Raw genomic sequence first — 23,692 nt, forward strand, 5'->3', positions numbered from 1 at the left:
AAACAAGATTCTACCAAGATTGTACTAATTTTTACTATTTTCTTCGATATCATAAAGGAGTAGTAAACAATTTTAATTTTTGCAGGTTCTGGAACGGACCGACAATTGGTATATGTACAATCAAATATCGATTTAATGATTCTTTATCGTTTAACAAGTACGATGTAAATGCTATTAGTGTGCACTGAGATTTGGTACGCCACACTTTTTGTCGTTAAACGTCGTGATTGTGGGCATTGAGCAATTTTAGTACACGAAATGCATGTTAATTGTCCCATAATTTTTACCTGGCAATACTTAATTCATTGAACAGCTGTTTTTGTTTGGGCGTTTTTCAGTAATTCATTGTATTCGTGTACATTTTAGTAATATATTATGTGAAAATAATAAATTATTACAAAGTGTGCATCAAAATATACTAAATAAAATTTCCATTGTGTTATTACGACAGTACTTATAATTTCCGTGTGAAATTTGACAGTAAATAAAAAATAGAGTAATCGATATTAGGACTTTTGTGATGATGTCAAATTATGTCTACACCAGCTCCGTTAATTTGCAAAGCGACTACGAACTCTTAAGTGGCGAATATAATAGTGACTGCAGCTTGTTTTGATTTGCAACATATTGATAATTTCGTTGGGTTCGGTTTAATACGTCAATATTTTATTGCCTGGAGATTCATTAAATTTCACAGCAAAACACTTGCAAAAGTACCTCTATCATGCTAAACAATACTTGATGTCGAATTATTAGCAATTTGTGGCATAGAATAATATGAACAGATTCAGTGACATGGCCCATGGCGAAATATCGAGTGCTGGGTGCACTGGCACTACACAACTGATGGAAGATCATCGCAGACGCAATACGCAAAGTGATGTTGTTAATCGAGGACCATATAGCCGTTTCCAGTCATCAAGATTTGCATGTTTACGTTGTTGTGGAAATTTGCTGAAATATTTGATACGTCTGAGAAACACACCAGAGGAACTGGAACAGCGATGCAAATCCAAAGAGATTGATAAAATATTGGAGAAAGAAAAACAAACATTTCGGCGTCAAGTATTTACATTTATATATAATCATATATTTTATTTATTGGTCACGGATGTATTTATAGGTCAAATTATTATTGTTGGGAGCTGGGGAATCTGGAAAATCGACTTTTGTAAAGCAAATGAGAATTATACATGGAACCAATTTTGAACCGGAACTGATAAAAGAGTATCAGCATGTGATATATCAAAATGTTATCCGTGGTATTTATGGAGATTCTTTATATAAATCCTTCATCATTTAATTGAATTCGTTTTCAGGAATGCAAGTATTAATTGATGCTAGAGAAAAACTGGAAATTCCATGGGGTAACAACGACAGAGACAAAGATGCAATACAGACAAAATGTATGGAATGTACATCCATTGAGGCTGAACAATTTGCTCAATATGCCACGACTATAAAGCGTCTATGGCAAGATCGTGGTATTCGACGAGCCTATGAGCGGCGAAGGGAATTTCAAATAGTATGTACATTTTGAAATACTGAAAATGTAGATATATATTTATATTGTACATTTCAATTCTAGAGCGATTCAGTAAACTACTTTTTAGATGAAATTGATAGACTGGCCAAATTCGACTATGTGCCTACTCAGAAAGATATTTTGCACTGTCGCAAAGCAACAAAGGGCGTTTATGAGTTTTCTGTTAAAATACAGGTGAGTAATTAAAAATTCAAAAACTTCTTATTAAACATATCGTGGCTGTTGAAGATTTTGTAAGGCAAATTGCTAATTTTATATTTATAGTCAAATTCTGTTAGCAACATACTTGACAATTTAAATTATAATTACGTGGAAGACGAAAATATGAATTTTAATTATTAAATAGACACAAAGCTATCAATTGTTTCACTATTTTAGATTATGGAGTGCACAATTTGTGTATATTTACCATAAGTGGTAAGGTTAGTGTTCGATAAGCCATTATTAGCAAAGATACATTAATAAGACTATGTACAGTCGAATCCACTAAATTGCAAACCGTTTAATTAAAAAAGTTTTGTTACTTCCAAAATGTCATGTTTATTTGCAAACAACTCAGCTTAATTGAAAAAAATATTTGCGATGTATTGTATTATTTATATTTATTGTATTTATGTATTTCTGTAATATTGGATAATTAATCAGAAACATTTTTTTGACCATATATGGACCAAAATAAAATTGAGGAGCTGGACTCGTAGTTTAAAGCTATTGGGAAGAAAATTGTTTCTTTTTGTGGAAATGCTGTCAAAAGGTACTTAAAGAATTAAAATATATTTTTGCTACCAAATTATTCGATCAAAAACAGAAAGAACATTGTACCAAAACAACTTCTGCATTTCGAATGTGAAGTTTCTTTGGAACAATTTCCAAAAAAAAAAACACACATATATATATATATATATATATGAATGGAATACATGGATTTAGAGTTATTTATACCAAGCCAAGATGAGGTCAGAATAGCAATTAATCGGCTGAATAATAAAGCAGTAAATGGCGAGAAGACCAAGCTGATGATATCAACGCTCAAGACGTCCAGTAGACTCGGACCAACTTGAGAACTATAGCTTCGAGGTAGTCAAAGATTTTATATACATTGGTACCGCCATAAATAAAGCTAATGATAACAGTTTTAAAATTCAGAGAAGAATAGTGTTGGCCAATAGATGCTACAATGGTCTATGTAAGCAATTTAGAAACAATGCTACCTCTCGCCAGACCAAACTCACACTCTACAAGACGCTGATACTACCAGTGCTGTTGTATGGATGAGAAACATAGGTACTTGCGCAAGCAGATGAGGCAGCTCTTGCCAGCTTCGGCTGGCAACACATCGGCTTCTGCTGCTTTATTGTTCTTGAGCCGATTAATTGCTTTTATGACCTCATCTTGTCTAGGTTGTATACACTCTATACCATCATCTCTTATTGTTTCTGGGGTATCTTCACCGCCACTATTTCATATCAGAAGCTTTTCAAAATGCTCCTTCCAGATCCTCAACACGCTGTCTGTATCTGTCACCAGGTTTCCTTCTTCATCTCTATAGGAGGATGTGTCTGCACCAAAACCTGCACCAAAACCTATATATATATATATGAATGGAATACATGGATTTAGAGTTATTTATACCAAGCCAAGATGAGGTCAGAATAGCAATTAATCGGCTGAATAATAAAGCAGTAAATGGCGAGAAGACCAAGCTGATGATATCAACGCTCAAGACGTCCAGTAGACTCGGACCAACTTGAGAACTATAGCTTCGAGGTAGTCAAAGATTTTATATACATTGGTACCGCCATAAATAAAGCTAATGACAACAGTTTTAAAATTCAGAGAAGAATAGTGTTGGCCAATAGATGCTACAATGGTCTATGTAAGCAATTTAGAAACAATGCTACCTCTCGCCAGACCAAACTCACACTCTACAAGACGCTGATACTACCAGTGCTGTTGTATGGATGAGAAACATAGGTACTTGCGCAAGCAGATGAGGCAGCTCTTGCCAGCTTCGGCTGGCAACACATCGGCTTCTGCTGCTTTATTGTTCTTGAGCCGATTAATTGCTTTTATGACCTCATCTTGTCTAGGTTGTATACACTCTATACCATCATCTCTTATTGTTTCTGGGGTATCTTCACCGCCACTATTTCATATCAGAAGCTTTTCAAAATGCTCCTTCCAGATCCTCAACACGCTGTCTGTATCTGTCACCAGGTTTCCTTCTTCATCTCTACAGGAGGATGTGTCTGCACCAAAACCTTCGGTTTGGTGTTTTACTCGTTGGTAAAATTTCCGGACTTCATTCTGACTCCTGTACATCTCGATTTTCTCACGCTCACGTTTTTCTTGTTCTTTCTTCTTTTTTCTGAAACACGTTTCTCATCTCTGCTTTTCTCCCGATAATTCTCCATCACATTACGTGTCGCTACTGTCTGCAGAGTTGCCCTATACGCAGCATTACGACACTCCTGATCGTACCAAATGTTGCTTTTGCTGCAGTTTGTAGGGAGTGGGCAATTATTTGCCATTGTGCTTCTATACTATTATCGGGACAAGAAGTGCTTTAGTCAAACAGTTGGGCGGAGTAGGCCTCGACTACCTGTTGTGTTTGCAGCTTTTCGACGTCGAGTTTCCGTGTTGTGTTAGATCGCACCTTTGTTGCAACATTAAGACGAGTGGCTGCTACAAGGTAGTGGTCCAAATCGACATTAGCTCCTCGGATCGATCGAACGTCTAATACACTGGATAAATGTCTATCACAACATGGTCAATTTGATTTCTCGTTGCTTGATCAGGAGAAATCCAGGTGGCCTTGTGTATATCGAGATGCTTGAATCTGGTGCTGCTAACTACCATGTTCTTTGCTGCCGCGAAATCAATAAACCTCATGCCGTTGTGGGATGTTTCTCCTAGCTGAATTTTAATGTCATGATCAGGGCAGCGATCATATGCTGTTCCTAGGCGCTCGTAAAATGTTTCTATGGTCAGCTCATTCTGTTCTGTACAACGTGCGCACATTCCAAGTGCAGATTCGCAGATCATGGTCCTTTATACGTTTGCGGGGGTCGTCAACATTAGGGGTCTGTTTTTCTTTTTGCTTTTTCATAGTACAAGGGGTTTTCCGAGTGTAAACAACTAACCCGACGCCTCAGGTGACACCGCGGGGAGGTCAAAGAGGGGCCAAGATAAGCCTGGGCTTCGCCATGTTAAAGCCAATCAGAGTCGTTGCTTGGTATCTAGCATCCCCTACGACACCCATATATAACGCTTATTGGCGAAAAATGTTTGAGATCTCGGGCCTGGTACTTTTCCTGTATTAGTTTGTTTTTATTTTTATTATTTATACACTCAGCCTATACACCAAGCCTCTTTAACAACCCTTGCCGACCGATTGCGTACACACCTTGATCCGTATCGAATCTACTTCATCAGCCAGTTTGTTATTAAGTTTTACTACTCATTTAAAAATACAATAACATTAGATTTTATTTGTTCTACGCTTATAGTACGTTTACATTGAAACCCAGTGGGTTTAATTTTTCAATTCCTTTGCATATATAAATCCACAAATAAATCCTCATAAAGTAGGTTAACCCGGTAATAAGTTCTAATGTATATGCCGTTATAAGCAAAAATCTACATTCGTGTAATGTGGACTATGCGTCTAATGTGGACCAACCCCCATATCTAAGAAAATGCTTGAAATATGTCAATGCCGCCATGATAAATGTTTTCCTAATTAGTGAAAACAAACATCAAGCTTGGGTTTTAATAAATAATTGCAATGTTGAAAATGTAGTAGTACAAAATGTAGCTCTGATTGTAAAAGTGTGATTTGAACATTTTCTAGCACAATATTCGAACGTTTTTGCAAAGTAGTCGAACACCTTTTCTCGAATTTAAAGGATTTATTTGGTTTTCTTTAACAAAAATATACGTTTAGCTGTAATTATAATGGGTGATTTTTAATTTTTATTAATTTTTGAAGCCGATAATTATTTTTAAATAAAAATATTCAATGTAATGTGGACCACTATAAAAAAGTGGCACCTTTTCATGAGGACGATGGGGGCTATTCCAAAACATGAACCCATATATTTTTGCATTCCTTGTTACCCAAGAGTGCGATCAATTGAAATTTATCACAACCAATCCACAACCTACCTTTTACTTACTGATCCTCATTACCCACACATACTGGTCCACATTATCCGCCAAGTTATCTTTATTCGCAGTTTAGAGTTGTTTGAAATATAATGCAATATGCCGATGAACCTCACATATACACAAAGGTATATGTGAGATTGACTAGTGTATGGCAAACTCTTCAATCACTATTCCAAAAAATCGATTTTTGTCCCAAAAATTGCATTTTGAGTCGTAAATTCAGTTTTTTTTTCCATCACAAATCTGTTATTTTTGTACACAAAATTATTTACTGACAACTTTCAAATTGAATATTATTTACCAGATTGATAGGATTTCATTTTCAAAATCAAAACCAAGGTGTATTTAATAAGGTGTAAGTGACAATCATATGGTTTCAAACTTTTTTCTTTATTGTTTGTAAAGTAACATGGTACAATTATAAAAGGTAACAGCAAGTCCCAGCTGATTTGATTCCAAGGTAATACTAGTGTCAATATGAATTTGACAAATTACTTTTTTGAAAATCACCCAACAGGAAAATTGGGAACGCATTCAATTCGAAATTGTTCTTTATTTAATGTCCTCTCGTATTCATTTTACTCCATCTGCCTGTTGGGAAAGTTTGAGGAAGAAAATCTTTCTTCATTGAATAACTCGTAATTCCCTGCATTTTCATATGTGTTTAGTGGCAATAGCTCAATTATAGGAAAGATGTGGAAGCGATAGAAATATAAATTTGATAGATTTTTTTGAGGATTCGAAAATATTTTATTTTCAAAATAAATATAATTTATTTGTTTGTTTACATTTTTCTGTCAAACAAAAACAAATTTCCATGTGGTTGTTGTATCGTTTGTTGCACAACAACACTTGCTGTTACCTTCTATTATTATACCATGGTAAAGTAAATTGTCAAAAACATTTTCAATATTACATTTCGATTTCAAAAATGGTCTTTAAATTTAGGCTTTTTAATAATAAAAATTCAAGAAAACTAAATTCATAGAGGGGGCGGAAAGGAAACTTAGGCTCAGTTATAACCCCGTTCGGTGATTGGTCCACATATTTTATGTTGTGTGTGGAAATCTGTCCAGAAATTCCAGCTACTCATAAAATCGAGGAGATTATGTTACCCTATATTGGAATCGCCCCCTTGGAGCTTGTCACAATTCTCGGCGCAGGTTAAATACGGCTATGGAAAGATTTTATACGGTCAACACAATTTCCATGATTTAGTCTTTGGCGGCGTTTTATGTCCTTCAATTTTCTTTAAGAAGGCAAGATTTGAAGCCACTCCATAGAAAAAATAGATTGAAATCCACAATATAAACAACATCACAAGGAGCCATGGGCTAATTGTGGGAAACTTAAAATTAATCGCGAGCATGTCTTAAACTTTATTTTTCACTGACCTAAAACCGCCAATAACCTAAGAATAAACAAATTCATTAATTATTCCTGAAAGAATAGTTCTTGACAAAAATAAATTAATAATTGTTTTTGTTTATTTTTGTCAAAAACTTATTGTCAGCATGACAATTTAATTTCTATAACAACAATGTTGTTTTTGTAAAATATTTGTTGTTGTATCTGATGCATACACCTTATTAAATACACCTTGATCAAAAATATTTTGATTTTCTTCATGCATTGTGTGTGTCACACATACATAAATAAACTTTCAAAAGATAACACATACTATGATAAATGCTGTACGGCATGATATATAGTGTATGGGGCCCTTAAAAATTAAAGATTACTCAATTCGGAAAATTTCAATTGGTTTGAAACTTTTTTTAACGAAAGCTGCCGATGTTGGTCCAGTTTGCCAAGCCCTTAAAGAAAATCTAAGTGTTGAATTTTTCACTTATATCGCAAAACATGAAAAACCGTACAAAGCCCTACTATTGGATTTGGTTAAAATGGATCCTAACATATTAAAAAAGGACCTTATTAATATGGGATTGAAATACTTAGACGTCACATTGGTGACCAGGAAAGTACAAAACACTTCATATATTTTATGTAGTATATTTTGAAAGGAAGTCAATTACACTCAAGGAACTTCGCCAGCGATATCTACATTAAATCACATAAAAGCACGTTGGGAATACCAAAAACAAAAGAAGAATATTTTCTGACTGCTCATACATTACCGCCGATCACTGAAGACAACCATCAAACCTTCATTTGTTCTTAAAAAATTCTTCTCTACTTATAAGACAAGTTAAAACAATTCATAATCTTGGCTCTGATCACCTACCTTTGGAACAAATACCGGCGTTTTATTACTAGTAATTTACCAACATATTTCTCCCCCTTGGAGAAAAATCACATTGATCAAACTTGGCAGAGTTTTACTAGTATTATAAAATCTGCTATTGAACATAGTGTTCCAAAACAAAAGTTAACTTGAAATTACTGATGAAATTAACTATTTATTAAAGCAATTAAAAAGCAAAAAGTCCGGGCTTGGATGATATTAACAACTTGTGCTTGAAACACCTGCCCCTTAATGGAGTAAAATATTTATCATCAATATTAAATTCTTGATTAAGTCAATCTTATTTCCCTCAAATATACAAATGCTTGAAAATTATTCCAATTAAGAAAGCAAACAAACCTGGGCCTTCGACGTCGGATTATAGACCAATAATGAAGTTCTTTGCTGCCGCGAAATCAATAAACCTCATGCCGTTGTGGGATGTTTCTCCTAGCTGAATTTTAATGTCATGATCAGGGCAGCGATCATATGCTGTTCCTAGGCGCTCGTAAAATGTTTCTATGGTCAGCTCATTCTGTTCTGTACAACGTGCGCACATTCCAAGTGCAGATTCGCAGATCATGGTCCTTTATACGTTTGCGGGGGTCGTCAACATTAGGGGTCTGTTTTTCTTTTTGCTTTTTCATAGTACAAGGGGTTTTCCGAGTGTAGGCAACTAACCCGACGCCTCAGGTGACACCGCGGGGAGGTCAAAGAGGGGCCAAGATAAGCCTGGGCTTCGCCATGTTAAAGCCAATCAGAGTCGTTGCTTGGTATCTAGCATCCCCTACGACACCCATATATAACGCTTATTGGCGAAAAATGTTTGAGATCTCGGGCCTGGTACTTTTCCTGTATTAGTTTGTTTTTATTTTTATTATTTATACACTCAGCCTATACACCAAGCCTCTTTAACAACCCTTGCCGACCGATTGCGTACACACCTTGATCCGTATCGAATCTACTTCATCAGCCAGTTTGTTATTAAGTTTTACTACTCATTTAAAAATACAATAACATTAGATTTTATTTGTTCTACGCTTATAGTACGTTTACATTGAAACCCAGTGGGTTTAATTTTTCAATTCCTTTGCATATATAAATCCACAAATAAATCCTCATAAAGTAGGTTAACCCGGTAATAAGTTCTAATGTATATGCCGTTATAAGCAAAAATCTACATTCGTGTAATGTGGACTATGCGTCTAATGTGGACCAACCCCCATATCTAAGAAAATGCTTGAAATATGTCAATGCCGCCATGATAAATGTTTTCCTAATTAGTGAAAACAAACATCAAGCTTGGGTTTTAATAAATAATTGCAATGTTGAAAATGTAGTAGTACAAAATGTAGCTCTGATTGTAAAAGTGTGATTTGAACATTTTCTAGCACAATATTCGAACGTTTTTGCAAAGTAGTCGAACACCTTTTCTCGAATTTAAAGGATTTATTTGGTTTTCTTTAACAAAAATATACGTTTAGCTGTAATTATAATGGGTGATTTTTAATTTTTATTAATTTTTGAAGCCGATAATTATTTTTAAATAAAAATATTCAATGTAATGTGGACCACTATAAAAAAGTGGCACCTTTTCATGAGGACGATGGGGGCTATTCCAAAACATGAACCCATATATTTTTGCATTCCTTGTTACCCAAGAGTGCGATCAATTGAAATTTATCACAACCAATCCACAACCTACCTTTTACTTACTGATCCTCATTACCCACACATACTGGTCCACATTATCCGCCAAGTTATCTTTATTCGCAGTTTAGAGTTGTTTGAAATATAATGCAATATGCCGATGAACCTCACATATACACAAAGGTATATGTGAGATTGACTAGTGTATGGCAAACTCTTCAATCACTATTCCAAAAAATCGATTTTTGTCCCAAAAATTGCATTTTGAGTCGAAAATTCAGTTTTTTTTTCCATCACAAATCTGTTATTTTTGTACACAAAATTATTTACTGACAACTTTCAAATTGAATATTATTTACCAGATTGATAGGATTTCATTTTCAAAATCAAAACCAAGGTGTATTTAATAAGGTGTAAGTGACAATCATATGGTTTCAAACTTTTTTCTTTATTGTTTGTAAAGTAACATGGTACAATTATAAAAGGTAACAGCAAGTCCCAGCTGATTTGATTCCAAGGTAATACTAGTGTCAATATGAATTTGACAAATTACTTTTTTGAAAATCACCCAACAGGAAAATTGGGAACGCATTCAATTCGAAATTGTTCTTTATTTAATGTCCTCTCGTATTCATTTTACTCCATCTGCCTGTTGGGAAAGTTTGAGGAAGAAAATCTTTCTTCATTGAATAACTCGTAATTCCCTGCATTTTCATATGTGTTTAGTGGCAATAGCTCAATTATAGGAAAGATGTGGAAGCGATAGAAATATAAATTTGATAGATTTTTTTGAGGATTCGAAAATATTTTATTTTCAAAATAAATATAATTTATTTGTTTGTTTACATTTTTCTGTCAAACAAAAACAAATTTCCATGTGGTTGTTGTATCGTTTGTTGCACAACAACACTTGCTGTTACCTTCTATTATTATACCATGGTAAAGTAAATTGTCAAAAACATTTTCAATATTACATTTCGATTTCAAAAATGGTCTTTAAATTTAGGCTTTTTAATAATAAAAATTCAAGAAAACTAAATTCATAGAGGGGGCGGAAAGGAAACTTAGGCTCAGTTATAACCCCGTTCGGCGATTGGTCCACATATTTTATGTTGTGTGTGGAAATCTGTCCAGAAATTCCAGCTACTCATAAAATCGAGGAGATTATGTTACCCTATATTGGAATCGGCCCCTTGGAGCTTGTCACAATTCTCGGCGCAGGTTAAATACGGCTATGGAAAGATTTTATACGGTCAACACAATTTCCATGATTTAGTCTTTGGCGGCGTTTTATGTCCTTCAATTTTCTTTAAGAAGGCAAGATTTGAAGCCACTCCATAGAAAAAATAGATTGAAATCCACAATATAAACAACATCACAAGGAGCCATGGGCTAATTGTGGGAAACTTAAAATTAATCGCGACATGTCTTAAACTTTATTTTTCACTGACCTAAAACCGCCAATAACCTAAGAATAAACAAATTCATTAATTATTCCTGAAAGAATAGTTCTTGACAAAAATAAATTAATAATTGTTTTTGTTTATTTTTGTCAAAAACTTATTGTCAGCATGACAATTTAATTTCTATAACAACAATGTTGTTTTTGTAAAATATTTGTTGTTGTATCTGATGCATACACCTTATTAAATACACCTTGATCAAAAATATTTTGATTTTCTTCATGCATTGTGTGTGTCACACATACATAAATAAACTTTCAAAAGATAACACATACTATGATAAATGCTGTACGGCATGATATATAGTGTATGGGACCCTTAAAAATTAAAGATTACTCAATTCGGAAAATTTCAATTGGTTTGAAACTTTTTTTAACGAAAGCTGCCGATGTTGGTCCAGTTTGCCAAGCCCTTAAAGAAAATCTAAGTGTTGAATTTTTCACTTATATCGCAAAACATGAAAAACCGTACAAAGCCCTACTATTGGATTTGGTTAAAATGGATCCTAACATATTAAAAAAGGACCTTATTAATATGGGATTGAAATACTTAGACGTCACATTGGTGACCAGGAAAGTACAAAACACTTCATATATTTTATGTAGTATATTTTGAAAGGAAGTCAATTACACTCAAGGAACTTCGCCAGCGATATCTACATTAAATCACATAAAAGCACGTTGGGAATACCAAAAACAAAAGAAGAATATTTTCTGACTGCTCATACATTACCGCCGATCACTGAAGACAACCATCAAACCTTCATTTGTTCTTAAAAAATTCTTCTCTACTTATAAGACAAGTTAAAACAATTCATAATCTTGGCTCTGATCACCTACCTTTGGAACAAATACCGGCGTTTTATTACTAGTAATTTACCAACATATTTCTCCCCCTTGGAGAAAAATCACATTGATCAAACTTGGCAGAGTTTTACTAGTATTATAAAATCTGCTATTGAACATAGTGTTCCAAAACAAAAGTTAACTTGAAATTACTGATGAAATTAACTATTTATTAAAGCAATTAAAAAGCAAAAAGTCCGGGCTTGGATGATATTAACAACTTGTACTTGAAACACCTGCCCCTTAATGGAGTAAAATATTTATCATCAATATTAAATTCTTGATTAAGTCAATCTTATTTCCCTCAAATATACAAATGCTTGAAAATTATTCCAATTAAGAAAGCAAACAAACCTGGGCCTTCGACGTCGGATTATAGACCAATAAGCTTCTTTCCTCCCTAAGTAAAGTGTATGACAAAATAATAAAAGAAAAAATTATTCCTTCACAACAATTTGGATTTAGGAGGGAACATAAACCTCACAACCTCTGGTAAAATAAGGGATATTGTTCATGATAACTTCTCCTCTGGCAATTCCACCGGAATGGTTCTACTCGACATTAAATCAGCCTTTGATACTGTTTGTCATAATGGCCTCATTTACAAGATGCTAAAGTTAAATTTCCCAATAGAAATAATTAAAATAATACTAAGCTTCTTACGTGGACGAGCATTCTATGTCTCAATCGGATCATGTTACTTTGAAAGGAAGGAAATAGTTGCGGGATGTCCTCAAGGATCTTGTCTTTCTCCCATACTTTATAACATTTATATGTCAGACATCTCAAGATTACATGGCTGCACAGTCTCACTTTTTGCTGACGATACATCAATTCTATGTTTTGGTAATAATATAATTGTTCTTCTTGAGGCAGCTTTATTGGATTTAAGCAATTATTTTTTAAATAGAAATTCTTTTAAACATGGAGAAAACTGAAGCGATATATTTCACAAGGAAACGCAGCGCACGTTATATTCCTCTACGACCTATACATTTCCATCGACCTAATGCCATCGTAATTTTATCAAATTAACGTAACTATTTAGAAAGGTTTTTTGTTTTTGTGAAATTTCTGTAATACTTAATATTAGTTGTCGCATTCCTATTTTGTTATATAAACAAATTAAAATTATAAAGTAGAAAAGGAATTTTAAATTTCTAACCTCTTGTATCTACATATTATATGTTTTCTTAATGATTATCTATATTAATCGCAATAAAGAATGAAATTAATTAAAATAAAATGTGTGAAGATAGAAAATTATTGCATGCAAATTTTCAATAAATATCACGCCATAAAACTTCGTGTGTTTATTTACTTTATATCAGTTTATTTTAAAAAGTATTAAGAAATCTCAATTGGCAACCCAGTCGTGAATGTTCACTAATTTTGTGGTGCTCTGTGCTCGTATTAAAAAAATATATTTAATTTCTAACAATATAATCAGTGTTTGTGTGGTAACAGTGTCTAAAAGTGTTGTGAAATAATTTTTATGCATTTTGATCTAATTGGAATTGTGAAATTTAACATATTTTTGCTAATATTAATTAATCTTTTTAATTCTAATTGGCATTTTGTTTTCATTCCCAATTTGTTCCTTTGTTGCATTAGCTTATATAGTTTTTGTAACATTTTTTATTTTGTTTTGTTATTTTGACATCTCAAAACAGAGTTGCCAAATTTTGTATTTCATAAGAAATTCAAGGAATAGAAATTCCAGAAAATTCATTCGTCCTTACGAATTATGTAATATTTCTGTAGATGATGAGTTGTGTGTCACTTGCTGGTTTTGCCTTAATCAATGGCACGTTAAATGTGCTCGAATTAATGCAAAAGTAGTAGACACAATTTGGGATAATGTTGGTGTCCGTTGGTGCTGTGTCCATTGGCGAAAACTCTCAGCCGACTTTTATAAATTTGTAAAAGCTTGGTTCGATGAAAAAGGAATTTACATTGTTATCAAAAAGTTTCGAGAATTTTTCCAATTTGTTCGAAAAGTACCAAGAGCTTGATGAATTTGTACCATCACCGTCTGTGTCTGGGCAGAAACGCAAAAGTTTCTGTTGGGAATACAGTGCCACAATCACCATCCGTCAACGTACAACGGAAACTGATTGTGTCCAGCCTTAAGCTATTCATATTCGGCCTCGGAAATCGTTAAGGATGTAATTGATGTGATTAATCCAAAATCTGTGAGTATTAGTACTGCTAGTCTGGAAAAGACTTCAAAACCTATTCACGGAAATCGGGAATCATCAGTTCAAACATCTAACGCGTCTTCCATGAAAATGGTATTTGTATCTAGGTTTGCACCATATTATATCCTTGGCTAAATTATTACATAAAATCAAAAATTGATGAAAATTTCTTTCTACGTTGTTATAAGCTTCGGTCTGCTTTCTCAGAAAGTAGATCTTCTTTTAAAATCGCAGTACAAGAAAGTATGTTTCATCGACTAATTTCGAGAGAATTTTGGCCTGCTAATGCATTTGTTAAGGAATTTCTGAAAAGATCTGAAAATTTTGCTCATTTGCCTCAGAGGGCTGGAATATTGCAAAAGAACTAAATATGTTTCTCAATGTTTGCTATCAGAATGCAAGAGGGTTAAACACAAAATTAACTCGATTATTCTCTGATAGCCTTGAATTTAATTATGATGTTATAGTATTTTCTGAAACTTGGTTAAAATAATCCGTGTTAAATAGTGAAATTTGGTGTTCTAAATATCAAATATTTAGAAAAGATATAGTAGTTAAAAATGGTGGTGGCGTCCTTATTGCAGTTGATGCCAAATATTCCACTTATTTAATTAAATTAAACAGTTTTGATATCTAATTTATTTGCATATCCATTGAATTGAAAATTTTAAATTTTTTGTGACTTGCTCATACATTCCTCCCTCATCACAACTTGATATTTATAATCAGCATGTGTTAGCAAAAAATTCAATCATTAACAACATGAATGACAGAGTATTAGTTCTTGACGATTTTAATCCGCCGTCCGTAAAATGGCTTTCATCGCCAGATTCTGAGGCTCTAACACCCTTGACATCTGATGCAAATGTAAACCTATATACCTTTGAAATTGTAAAACGATTTAGCGACATAAATCTTTATCAAATAAATAGCATATCAAATTGTTTTGATCGAATTCTAGATATAGCATTTGTGAATTATACACAATATTTTGAAAGTTCAGCCAATCATAAGTCCAAATCAACATGGTTTTCGTAGTGGCCTTTCAACCATTACCAATCTTATTCAATTTTCCTTAACCGTCATAAAAGGTTTTATTCAGCGTAATCAATCCGATACAATTTACATGAACATTTTATATATAAATTAAATCAAATTGGTTTCAGTATAAACTTAGTTAAATGGATATCATCTTATTTGCGAAATACATCGCAGGTTGTTGTTGTAGCAGTTTATATGAATTGTATATTTCCTGTTAAGTTTCCTCCAGTTCTGTCTCCAGATTTAGAAATGCAGCTACCTCCACTGGCTGTAACCACAGATCCTCCGGAGTAATGTGAGTAAATTTGGCTGGGCAATTGAACAAGTGCAGTGTGGTATGAGGGCCTATACCACATGCTGGGCAGACATCCTGCACCTGGTCATCAATCCGTGCCCAATACGAATTGAGCCGACTGCACCATCCAGAACGTAACTGAGCCAAAACTACTCTGGTTTGTCTGGGCAGTTTACGTTCCTCAGCTGCAATGGGTAGGGGGTGAGCTCCGAGGACGGCAGCCACTTTGTAACCATTCAGCGCTGCGGCTACTGCATCTGTATGAATGCCATTCAGACCTGCTCGATAGGAAACTTGATCTAGAGGCTCCCTTTTGTATCGTTGGACCTCTCTCTCTCTAGATCATGCAGATCCTTCCTGACACGCCTGGGTGGGGGAGTCCTATCCACCATATGATGGTTGGGATGATCGTCCCTGAAACACCCGAGCAGGTACTGCAACGAAAGCATATTGCTATGCTGACGTACGGGAAGGATCTTCGTCTCCTCATGAAGATGGTCCACTGGTGTCATGAGGAGGCACTCTGTCGCTGTCCTCAGGGCGGCATTCTGACAGGTCTGAATATTTCTCCATTGCGTATCACTGGAATTCGCAGACCACACTGGAACCGCAAAGCTAGCCACAGACCGACCTATCGCTTTGTAAGAGGTCAACAAGGTTTCCTTATCTGCGCCCCAAGTGCTGCCGGCAAGCGACTTGAGGGCCTTGTTCCTACTTTTCAGCTTATCGCAGATAGCTGTGGTTTGCGCGGACGATTTGAACATGCTGTCGAATTGTACAATTGATTTGATTTGACGATTTGAACGCCATAATCGTACAATCATCTGCATACGTGACAATTGCTATGCCGTCCGGAGGGCGTGGAATACCGGAAAGGTAGAGGTTAAACAGTTCCGGAGAAATCACTCCACCCTGGGGAACTCCCCGTTTAACTCTACGGGGTTTGGACTTCTTTTTCCGCACTCCACGTACGACTGGCGTCAACACATATAGTTGATTATCCAACGTTTCAAACTCGGCCGGAGGGAAGTGATCTCTATGTCCTCAAACAGCGTGGCATGGTTGACAGTATCAAAGGCTTTGTTGGTAGCGTTGACCTACCAACACTGTTCTATCGCACGGCCGGTTCTGGTTAAGTCCTCTACTTATATGCGTGGAAATGGCATGCAACGCTGTGGTTGTACTGTGTTGCTTACGGATTCCATGTTGATGATCCGCAACTGGATAGCTTTCTCTAATGCTGGGGAGGAGTAAAGCCTCAAGGGTCTTCGCTACTGGCGACAAAAGTGAAATCGGCCTGTACGATTCACCTTTGTTGGCATCCTTGTCCGGCTTCAGTAGCGGGACCACCCTGCCCATAGTCCAGGCTTCGGGGACGACGTGGGTGGCTATCGACAAGTTGAGGACGTTGGTCAAGTACTCGACTCCTGGCTCGTCCAACTGCTTCAGCATACACATAGATATTCCATCAGAGCCCAACGCTTTAGATGACTTCGCGTTACGGATGACACATGCAACATCACCCATCGTAAACTGTGGTGGTACCTCCTCGGCAGGAAGAGATCTTATACGACGAAGTACTCTTCTCTTCGCACTGTCGCTCTCGGGATGCTCGACAAACTGTCGGTTAAAATGACTTGCGCATCACTTCGGATCAGTCACAATTTCGTCGTTAAATGTGACTGAGGTCCTATCATCCTTCTTACCAGGGTTCGAGAGCGACTTAACCTTGCTCACAGTTTACTTACTCCGGTACCAATGTTGCAACTCTTCAGGTGCTCCAACCATTTATTCCGCTTGTGCTCCGCGACTAGTCTGCTGACCTCCAACGAAAGTTCCCTGACACTGGGATCTGCTGGGTTAGATCGACGGAGCTCATCACGCTCGTTTGCCAGACCAACTGCTTCTGCTGGGAAATTGGGTCTCATCTCGGGTATTCGACCAGCAGGTATAAATCTAGCAGCTGCAGCAGTGATGATGCCTCGGAATTTCCTTTCTGCTACCCGTACATCAGAAGGAATGGAAAGTTCTCTGAAGCGCTGGTTGGTGAACTCTCTGAATCCTTGCCAGTTGGCTTTCCTATGGTTAAGGAAAGTGCGGCGTTCAGAGATGACGAAATCGGGCGGTCTGCTGATGGAGACGATTATGGGGAGATGGTCTGAGCCAAGGGAAATGACGGGCTGCCAGCTGACGTCATTTATCAGACCCGGTGACACAATGGTTATATCTGGCGAACTGTGACACTCTCCCCTTATTCTGGTGGGGGCATTCTCATTTACCGTGCAGAACGTGGAGCTATCAATTTGCTCTGCCAGCACTGTTCCCCTCTGGACGGAATGCCACAACTCGTGGTGGGCATTGAAGTCCCCTAGCACCAGACGGTTATTGCCCTCCAATAGAAAACTAATGTTGGGCAAATAACGCGGTTCACAGCTATTGATCGGCGGTATATACACGTTAAACACCTCTACCTCGGCAGTACCACATTTAACTGCTAGAGTCAAGCTCAAGCGAGATAGGCCTGCATTGAACAGAGTGGTGCATAAAGAATGCTAGGCCCCCACCTCCACTTGTGGTGCAATCCTTCCTCAGAATGTTGTAACCATCACAATGCTGTAGGCTACAATTTTCATTGAACTTGGTTTCCTGCACCGCCGCGACCAAAATATTCTTCCGATTCATGAAATCCACTATCTCATCTATTTTTCCTCGAAGACCGTTGCTATTAAATTGCAGAAACGATGCACTATCAGGGGTGGGAACAGCAACGTGCGGTGTTAAGTGCTGCATGCTTGGTTGCTGTTGAGGAGACTGCGGTGGAGTTCCATACTCCGACGAAGAAGACGACGACGTAGACGAAGACTCACTGGGGATTGCGCTGTCGCAGCACGAGGCAACGTAATCCCTATCGCTGCAATCTCGCAACCGGGCCAACCCGGAACAATTCCTGAAGTGCACCCACTCCCTGCACCCATTACATCTCACCGACACTGACCTGTGGTGAATGATGTTCTGGCAAACCGAACAGAACCACGGTCTGGGGTTTTGTTCGATCCCGGCACGGACCAAAAGAATCCGGAGCAAGCATTCCGGGAAATGTTGCTCCCAAAACAGAAAAACAATACAAACATATACAACTGAGTTGGCAGCCGCTGGCCGAAATAAATCGGGTCAATCCGGTATCGTAGAACCCGCCGCCGTGGGATTGTAGATCGCAGGTAATATTATTTGATGATTGTCTCTCCAAATCCATTAATGTTCCTTCCGGTGTTCCCCAAGGAAATCATTTAGGCCCACTCCTCTTTTTTCTATTTATAAATTTGCCAAATGCAATAATCCGTTCCAAGTTGACAATGTATGCAAACGATATCAAGTTGTTAATCACCCATAATACTATGACGCAAGCTGATTTACTTCAAATTAAACTGTATGGATTTAAACCTAAAAAATTGTAAGCATATGTTTTTTTCCAGATCTTCTACTTTTACAATGCAATACAATATTAATGGTACTGTTTTATCAACTGTAAATTCTTTTGTTGATCTTGGTATTTTAATGGATTCAAAATTAAATTTTAATAATCATGTAATTTCTATAGAAAACAAAGCCCACTGTGTCTTAGGATTTATAAAACGATGGTCTAAAAAATTCTCGGATGCCTATTAGAATATGGCTCTGTTGTATGGGATCCCCAATATACAATATATTCCGATAAAATTGAATCAGTGCAGAAACAATTTCTACTTTTTGCACTGAGAGGTTTACATTGGAATAGTGACTTTGTATTGCCTTCTTACACTAGCAGGTTAAAATTAATTCGATTGCCTACATTAAAAAGTAGACGTCTTATGTTTAACACTATGATGGTAATTAAAATACTAAACTGTAATTTACCCTCAGACTTCCTAATTTCATCCATTAGAATAATGGTCTGTTCCAGTACATTTTTAAAAGTAAGGCTAGTAAAAGCGAAACATTTCAAAATCCCACTCAGAGTACAACAAAATTTGAAAAGTTCGGGAACGCAAATCTAGTAAATATGCCAAAATTAGATGGCAATACTACAAAATCAACATAACAGCCAATCAGAAGTTGGCATTCCTGTTAACCATTTTTACTCGGACAAATTTATAGAGTAAAAAGTTTACAAAGAGAACGCCATTTTGTTTTGTGCTCTCTTAAATTTGGTTCAATGTTTTACCAGTTTTGTGGGTTCAGGAACGGGTTTCGAGTAAAAAGTTACAAAACTTGTAAAATTAGTAGATTCTTTTAGGTTCTGGAACGGGACTTGAATGTTCCTTTTTGATCCAGTAGATATTATCAACCAATAGACGTAGATTTTCATCGCACAGTGGGAGATCCACTTAATAAAATGTGTATTGATTTCAATTCTGTGTATTCTAACGTAGACTTTTGCATGAATATAGAACTAATCAAATGTAATATAATTGTATTTTTAAATGAATAAGCAAAATGCCCGTTACTTCGTATGCGGAAAGGGAATATAAAACAAAATCATATTGAAATCGTGAATACTGTTACATAGATTAAAAATAGATCAGAATTCCAATTAAATACTTTAGCAGAAACGTACAGGTTCCACATTCAGTTCCATTTAGAACTTTTCGAACACATAAGTACACATTTTCAAGACAATCTCCATACCATCACCACCACTAAATTTAGTAACACTTAGTATCTAAAACCCTTTGGCCCTTCTTTCTATCTCTCTGTCACTGACATTCCAAATTGTAGGTTTCCAGCTCTCTCCGTTACTCAAATCCAAATTATTCCAATTTTAGTGAATATTCTATTAACTATTCGTACTCATAAATTCGAGTTTCCAAAGTTGTCTCCATAGCTCAATACTACACTTCAACAGTAATCTGAATTCAGGAATCTTACAAATCCAAATCGTTTCAAATTTAGTACCATTTAGTACTTTTTATACTCATAAGTAAGAATATCTAAAATGACATCAATCCTACACTCTAACAGTAATCTTAATTCCATCAAAGTTCAAATTTAGTTCTTTTTGTGCTCATAATTACAAATTGCCAAATGTAAATCAATTCTGATTTTAAATAGTAATCGTAATTGCAAATTTAAGAATTTCAGCTCTGTCTGTTCATTAAAGACCAAATTATACCATATCTCAATTCTATATTCCAACAGCAATCATTATTCCAAATTTTAGCTCTCTCCGTTCACCCAAATCCTAATTGTACCAAATCTAGTGCCGTTTAGTACTTTTCGTACACATAAATACGAATTTGCAAAGATGACTCTATAGCTCAATCTTCAACAAAAATCTTAATTTCAAATTTCAGTATTTCAGCTCTATCATTTCAAGCAAAATCCAAATTGTACTAAATTTGGTACCTCAATCCTACATTCAACAGTCATTTTTTTCACAATTAAAAGACTTCAGCTCTATCTGTTCACCTAAATCCAACATGCACCAAATTTAGTACTATTTAGTACTTTTCGTACACATAAGTACGATTTTTTAAAGCTGCTTCAATCTTGTGCTCCAATATTTGTCCTGATTCCGATTTTCCAGATTCCATCTCTACACACTCAACTAAATGCAAATAGTTCCAAATTTAGTACCATTTTGTACTTTTTATACACATAAGTACGAATTTCTTAAAGCATTTCCATATATCAACATCACTTCCCAACCTGTATTCCATATAAAATTTCAAGATTCTAGCTATATATGTTCAATACATATAAAATTAGAACTAAATTCAGTAATTTTTAGTACTTTTAGTACACTAATAGGTCGAATTTCCAAAAACTCTTTTGTACATCTTTCTAACTTTCCATCAGTGAACCACATTCCAAATTTCAGAATTCTAGCTCTTCCCGTTCGCCTAATACATAGGGTACCATTTTTGGTACATTTTAGTACTTTTCGTACCGTTCTACTTCGAATTTCCAAAAACCCAGCCTCATCTCACGCCTACACACCAACATCAACCCACACTCAAAATTTCAAGCATTAGCCGTTTGGTGTGGGTGATGATCTGTCAGTCAGTCTCTCACTCACTTAACACTAAGCTCTTTTATATACAGATATACCGTTTGGATATGATTGTTATATGAGTTATATTACATTGAATGAATTAAATAAAATAATACATAATTGACGTGAAGCTCATTTAGTACGTTTCCAATTTGACATGAGAGCCGTTTGCCTTAACCTGCAAAAATTCTCAACCTGTTTACCTGAAACTAGACACATCTTCCACGCAAGATAAATTTAGTTGTGTAAAGTTTGCAAATACAGATCAATTAATACGAATTATAAAAGGAATGATGAATTAAATTAATAAAAACTTCACAAAGCCAATGAATTGTAAATAATAATTTTGAATTGTTTTGAAATTACATTAACATTATATTTTACTATATATTCCATGTATTTTACAGAATATACCATTTGTGTTTGTGGACGTGGGAGGACAACGAACACAAAGACAGAAATGGACACGGTGTTTCGATTCATCAGTGACGTCGATAATATTTTTAGTTTCGACATCCGAGTTCGATCAAGTTTTAGCAGAAGATAGGTATGTTTAATTTTAATATTAATGGGCCGATTATCGGAAAAAACTATTGAGTTCGTTTGCAGTTGCCAAAATTACACATTTATATTACAGTATCTGAAAACTAATGTCGTCAACAATGAAGTAAAAAGTTTGATTTTCAAACGAGCAGCTTGGCATGAAGTGAATATCGACGCCTCCGAATCATAGTATGCTAAGTCGACTTAGCATGTTTTAAAGTTCTTTACGTTTTTAGATACTACGTTCCTTAATTTAAATTCACTGAAATTTTGGTAATCATCGGCCAATCCAAACCAAAGTTATAAGCAAAAATGTACTTTAGCATGGCACGTACGATAAAAGAAACTTCCATACTTTGAAAGCTTTTACTGAAAAACTCACTTTTCAGACATAGTATACTATGGTTCGGAGGCGTCGATATGTCACTGAGAATTTAATAGAAAATTGTGAGACATTAAAATTTTTTGTTTTCAAAGATGACATTTATGTGATCTATAACAATGTAACGTTAGACGTGGATTTTGTGGGACCTTTTTGAATAATTAAAATTTAATAACTGTTATTTTAGTTGTTAATAGATAAAAAATTATTCATTTCAACTATTTGAATATTGATATTGATCATACTGATTCACAGAACTTTTTCATTTTCAAATTCTTATCTTTAAGTTTTATGTGAAACTTTTATGCCGGAACGAATATATTCAGACATGTTCTGGCATTTACTTCAACGGTAGAAGTGTATCGAAAAAAAAAATAATAAATAAACAAAACAAAATTTAAATAGATACTAAGGTTTGTATTGCATTTTCTTCAACTGAATTTCTCGTTTGACACAAACAGCTGATTTGAAGTAATGTCGAAGAAGATAGGTTTACCAAATGTTCCTCTTAAATCAATCAACATAACTATCTAACATGAGATACTTTTCCATGGTAGGAAGAAGATATCAGTAAAATATACACATTACTCGCTGCAGTAAGGTATTGGCAACGGATCTTTTACCTATTTGAAATACGTAATCGACTCGTAAGGAAGTTAATAATTTGTTTCTTTATTTTTGCAGGATGACAAATCGTTTGGAAGAGTCCAGAAATATTTTCGACACTATTGTAAATAATAACACGTTTAAAGGTATTTCGATTATTTTATTTTTAAACAAAATGGATTTACTGGAGCTAAAAGTAAAAAACCCAGAGACTGATATACGTTGGTTCTATCCACAATTCCACGGAAATCCGCACTCTCTATTGGATGTTCAAAACTTCATTCTACAGATGTTTATGAGCGTACGCAAGGCTCAACAAAGTCGCACATATCATCACTTCACCACCGCCATAGACACCCGCAATATTAACGTTGTCTTCAATTCCGTCAAAGATACTATTCTACAAAGAAATTTAAATGCATTAATGTTGCAGTAAACATGAGGTATTCAGTACAGAACAATTTGGACACTACATTTATTTTGTGTCTGCTCTCGTTAGTGTTCTTTTGGAGTACATGAAACAGTGCCAAGAGGTCTTACAAGTATTTATTTACAAATATATATTATGTTAAATATATTTATGTGTATAAAATTAATACATGGTGTAAGAAAGCATTTTTGATTTACGACAAAACAAACTATAAAATGGTACTTTTATACATGCTTACAAAAGG

General features: G+C 35.4%; 1 protein-coding gene across 1 annotated transcript; it reads left to right on the forward strand.

Moving 5' to 3' along the window:
* Positions 1–696: 696 nt before the first annotated feature.
* Positions 697–23,465, forward strand: LOC133323623 (guanine nucleotide-binding protein subunit alpha homolog). Its single transcript, XM_061532538.1, has 6 exons — positions 697–1,065; positions 1,124–1,262; positions 1,320–1,525; positions 1,589–1,720; positions 21,895–22,034; positions 23,097–23,465. The coding sequence occupies exons 1-6, from the start codon at positions 778–780 to the stop codon at positions 23,452–23,454; spliced, it is 1,263 nt and encodes a 420-aa protein (XP_061388522.1). The 5' UTR covers positions 697–777; the 3' UTR covers positions 23,455–23,465.
* The last annotated feature ends 227 nt before the right edge of the window (positions 23,466–23,692 follow it).

Source organism: Musca vetustissima, unplaced genomic scaffold, assembly GCF_032173495.1.
Source record: "Musca vetustissima isolate MV318-11 ecotype Yass unplaced genomic scaffold, APGP_CSIRO_Mvet_v1 utg701, whole genome shotgun sequence".
NCBI classification, from domain to species: Eukaryota; Metazoa; Arthropoda; class Insecta; order Diptera; family Muscidae; genus Musca; species Musca vetustissima.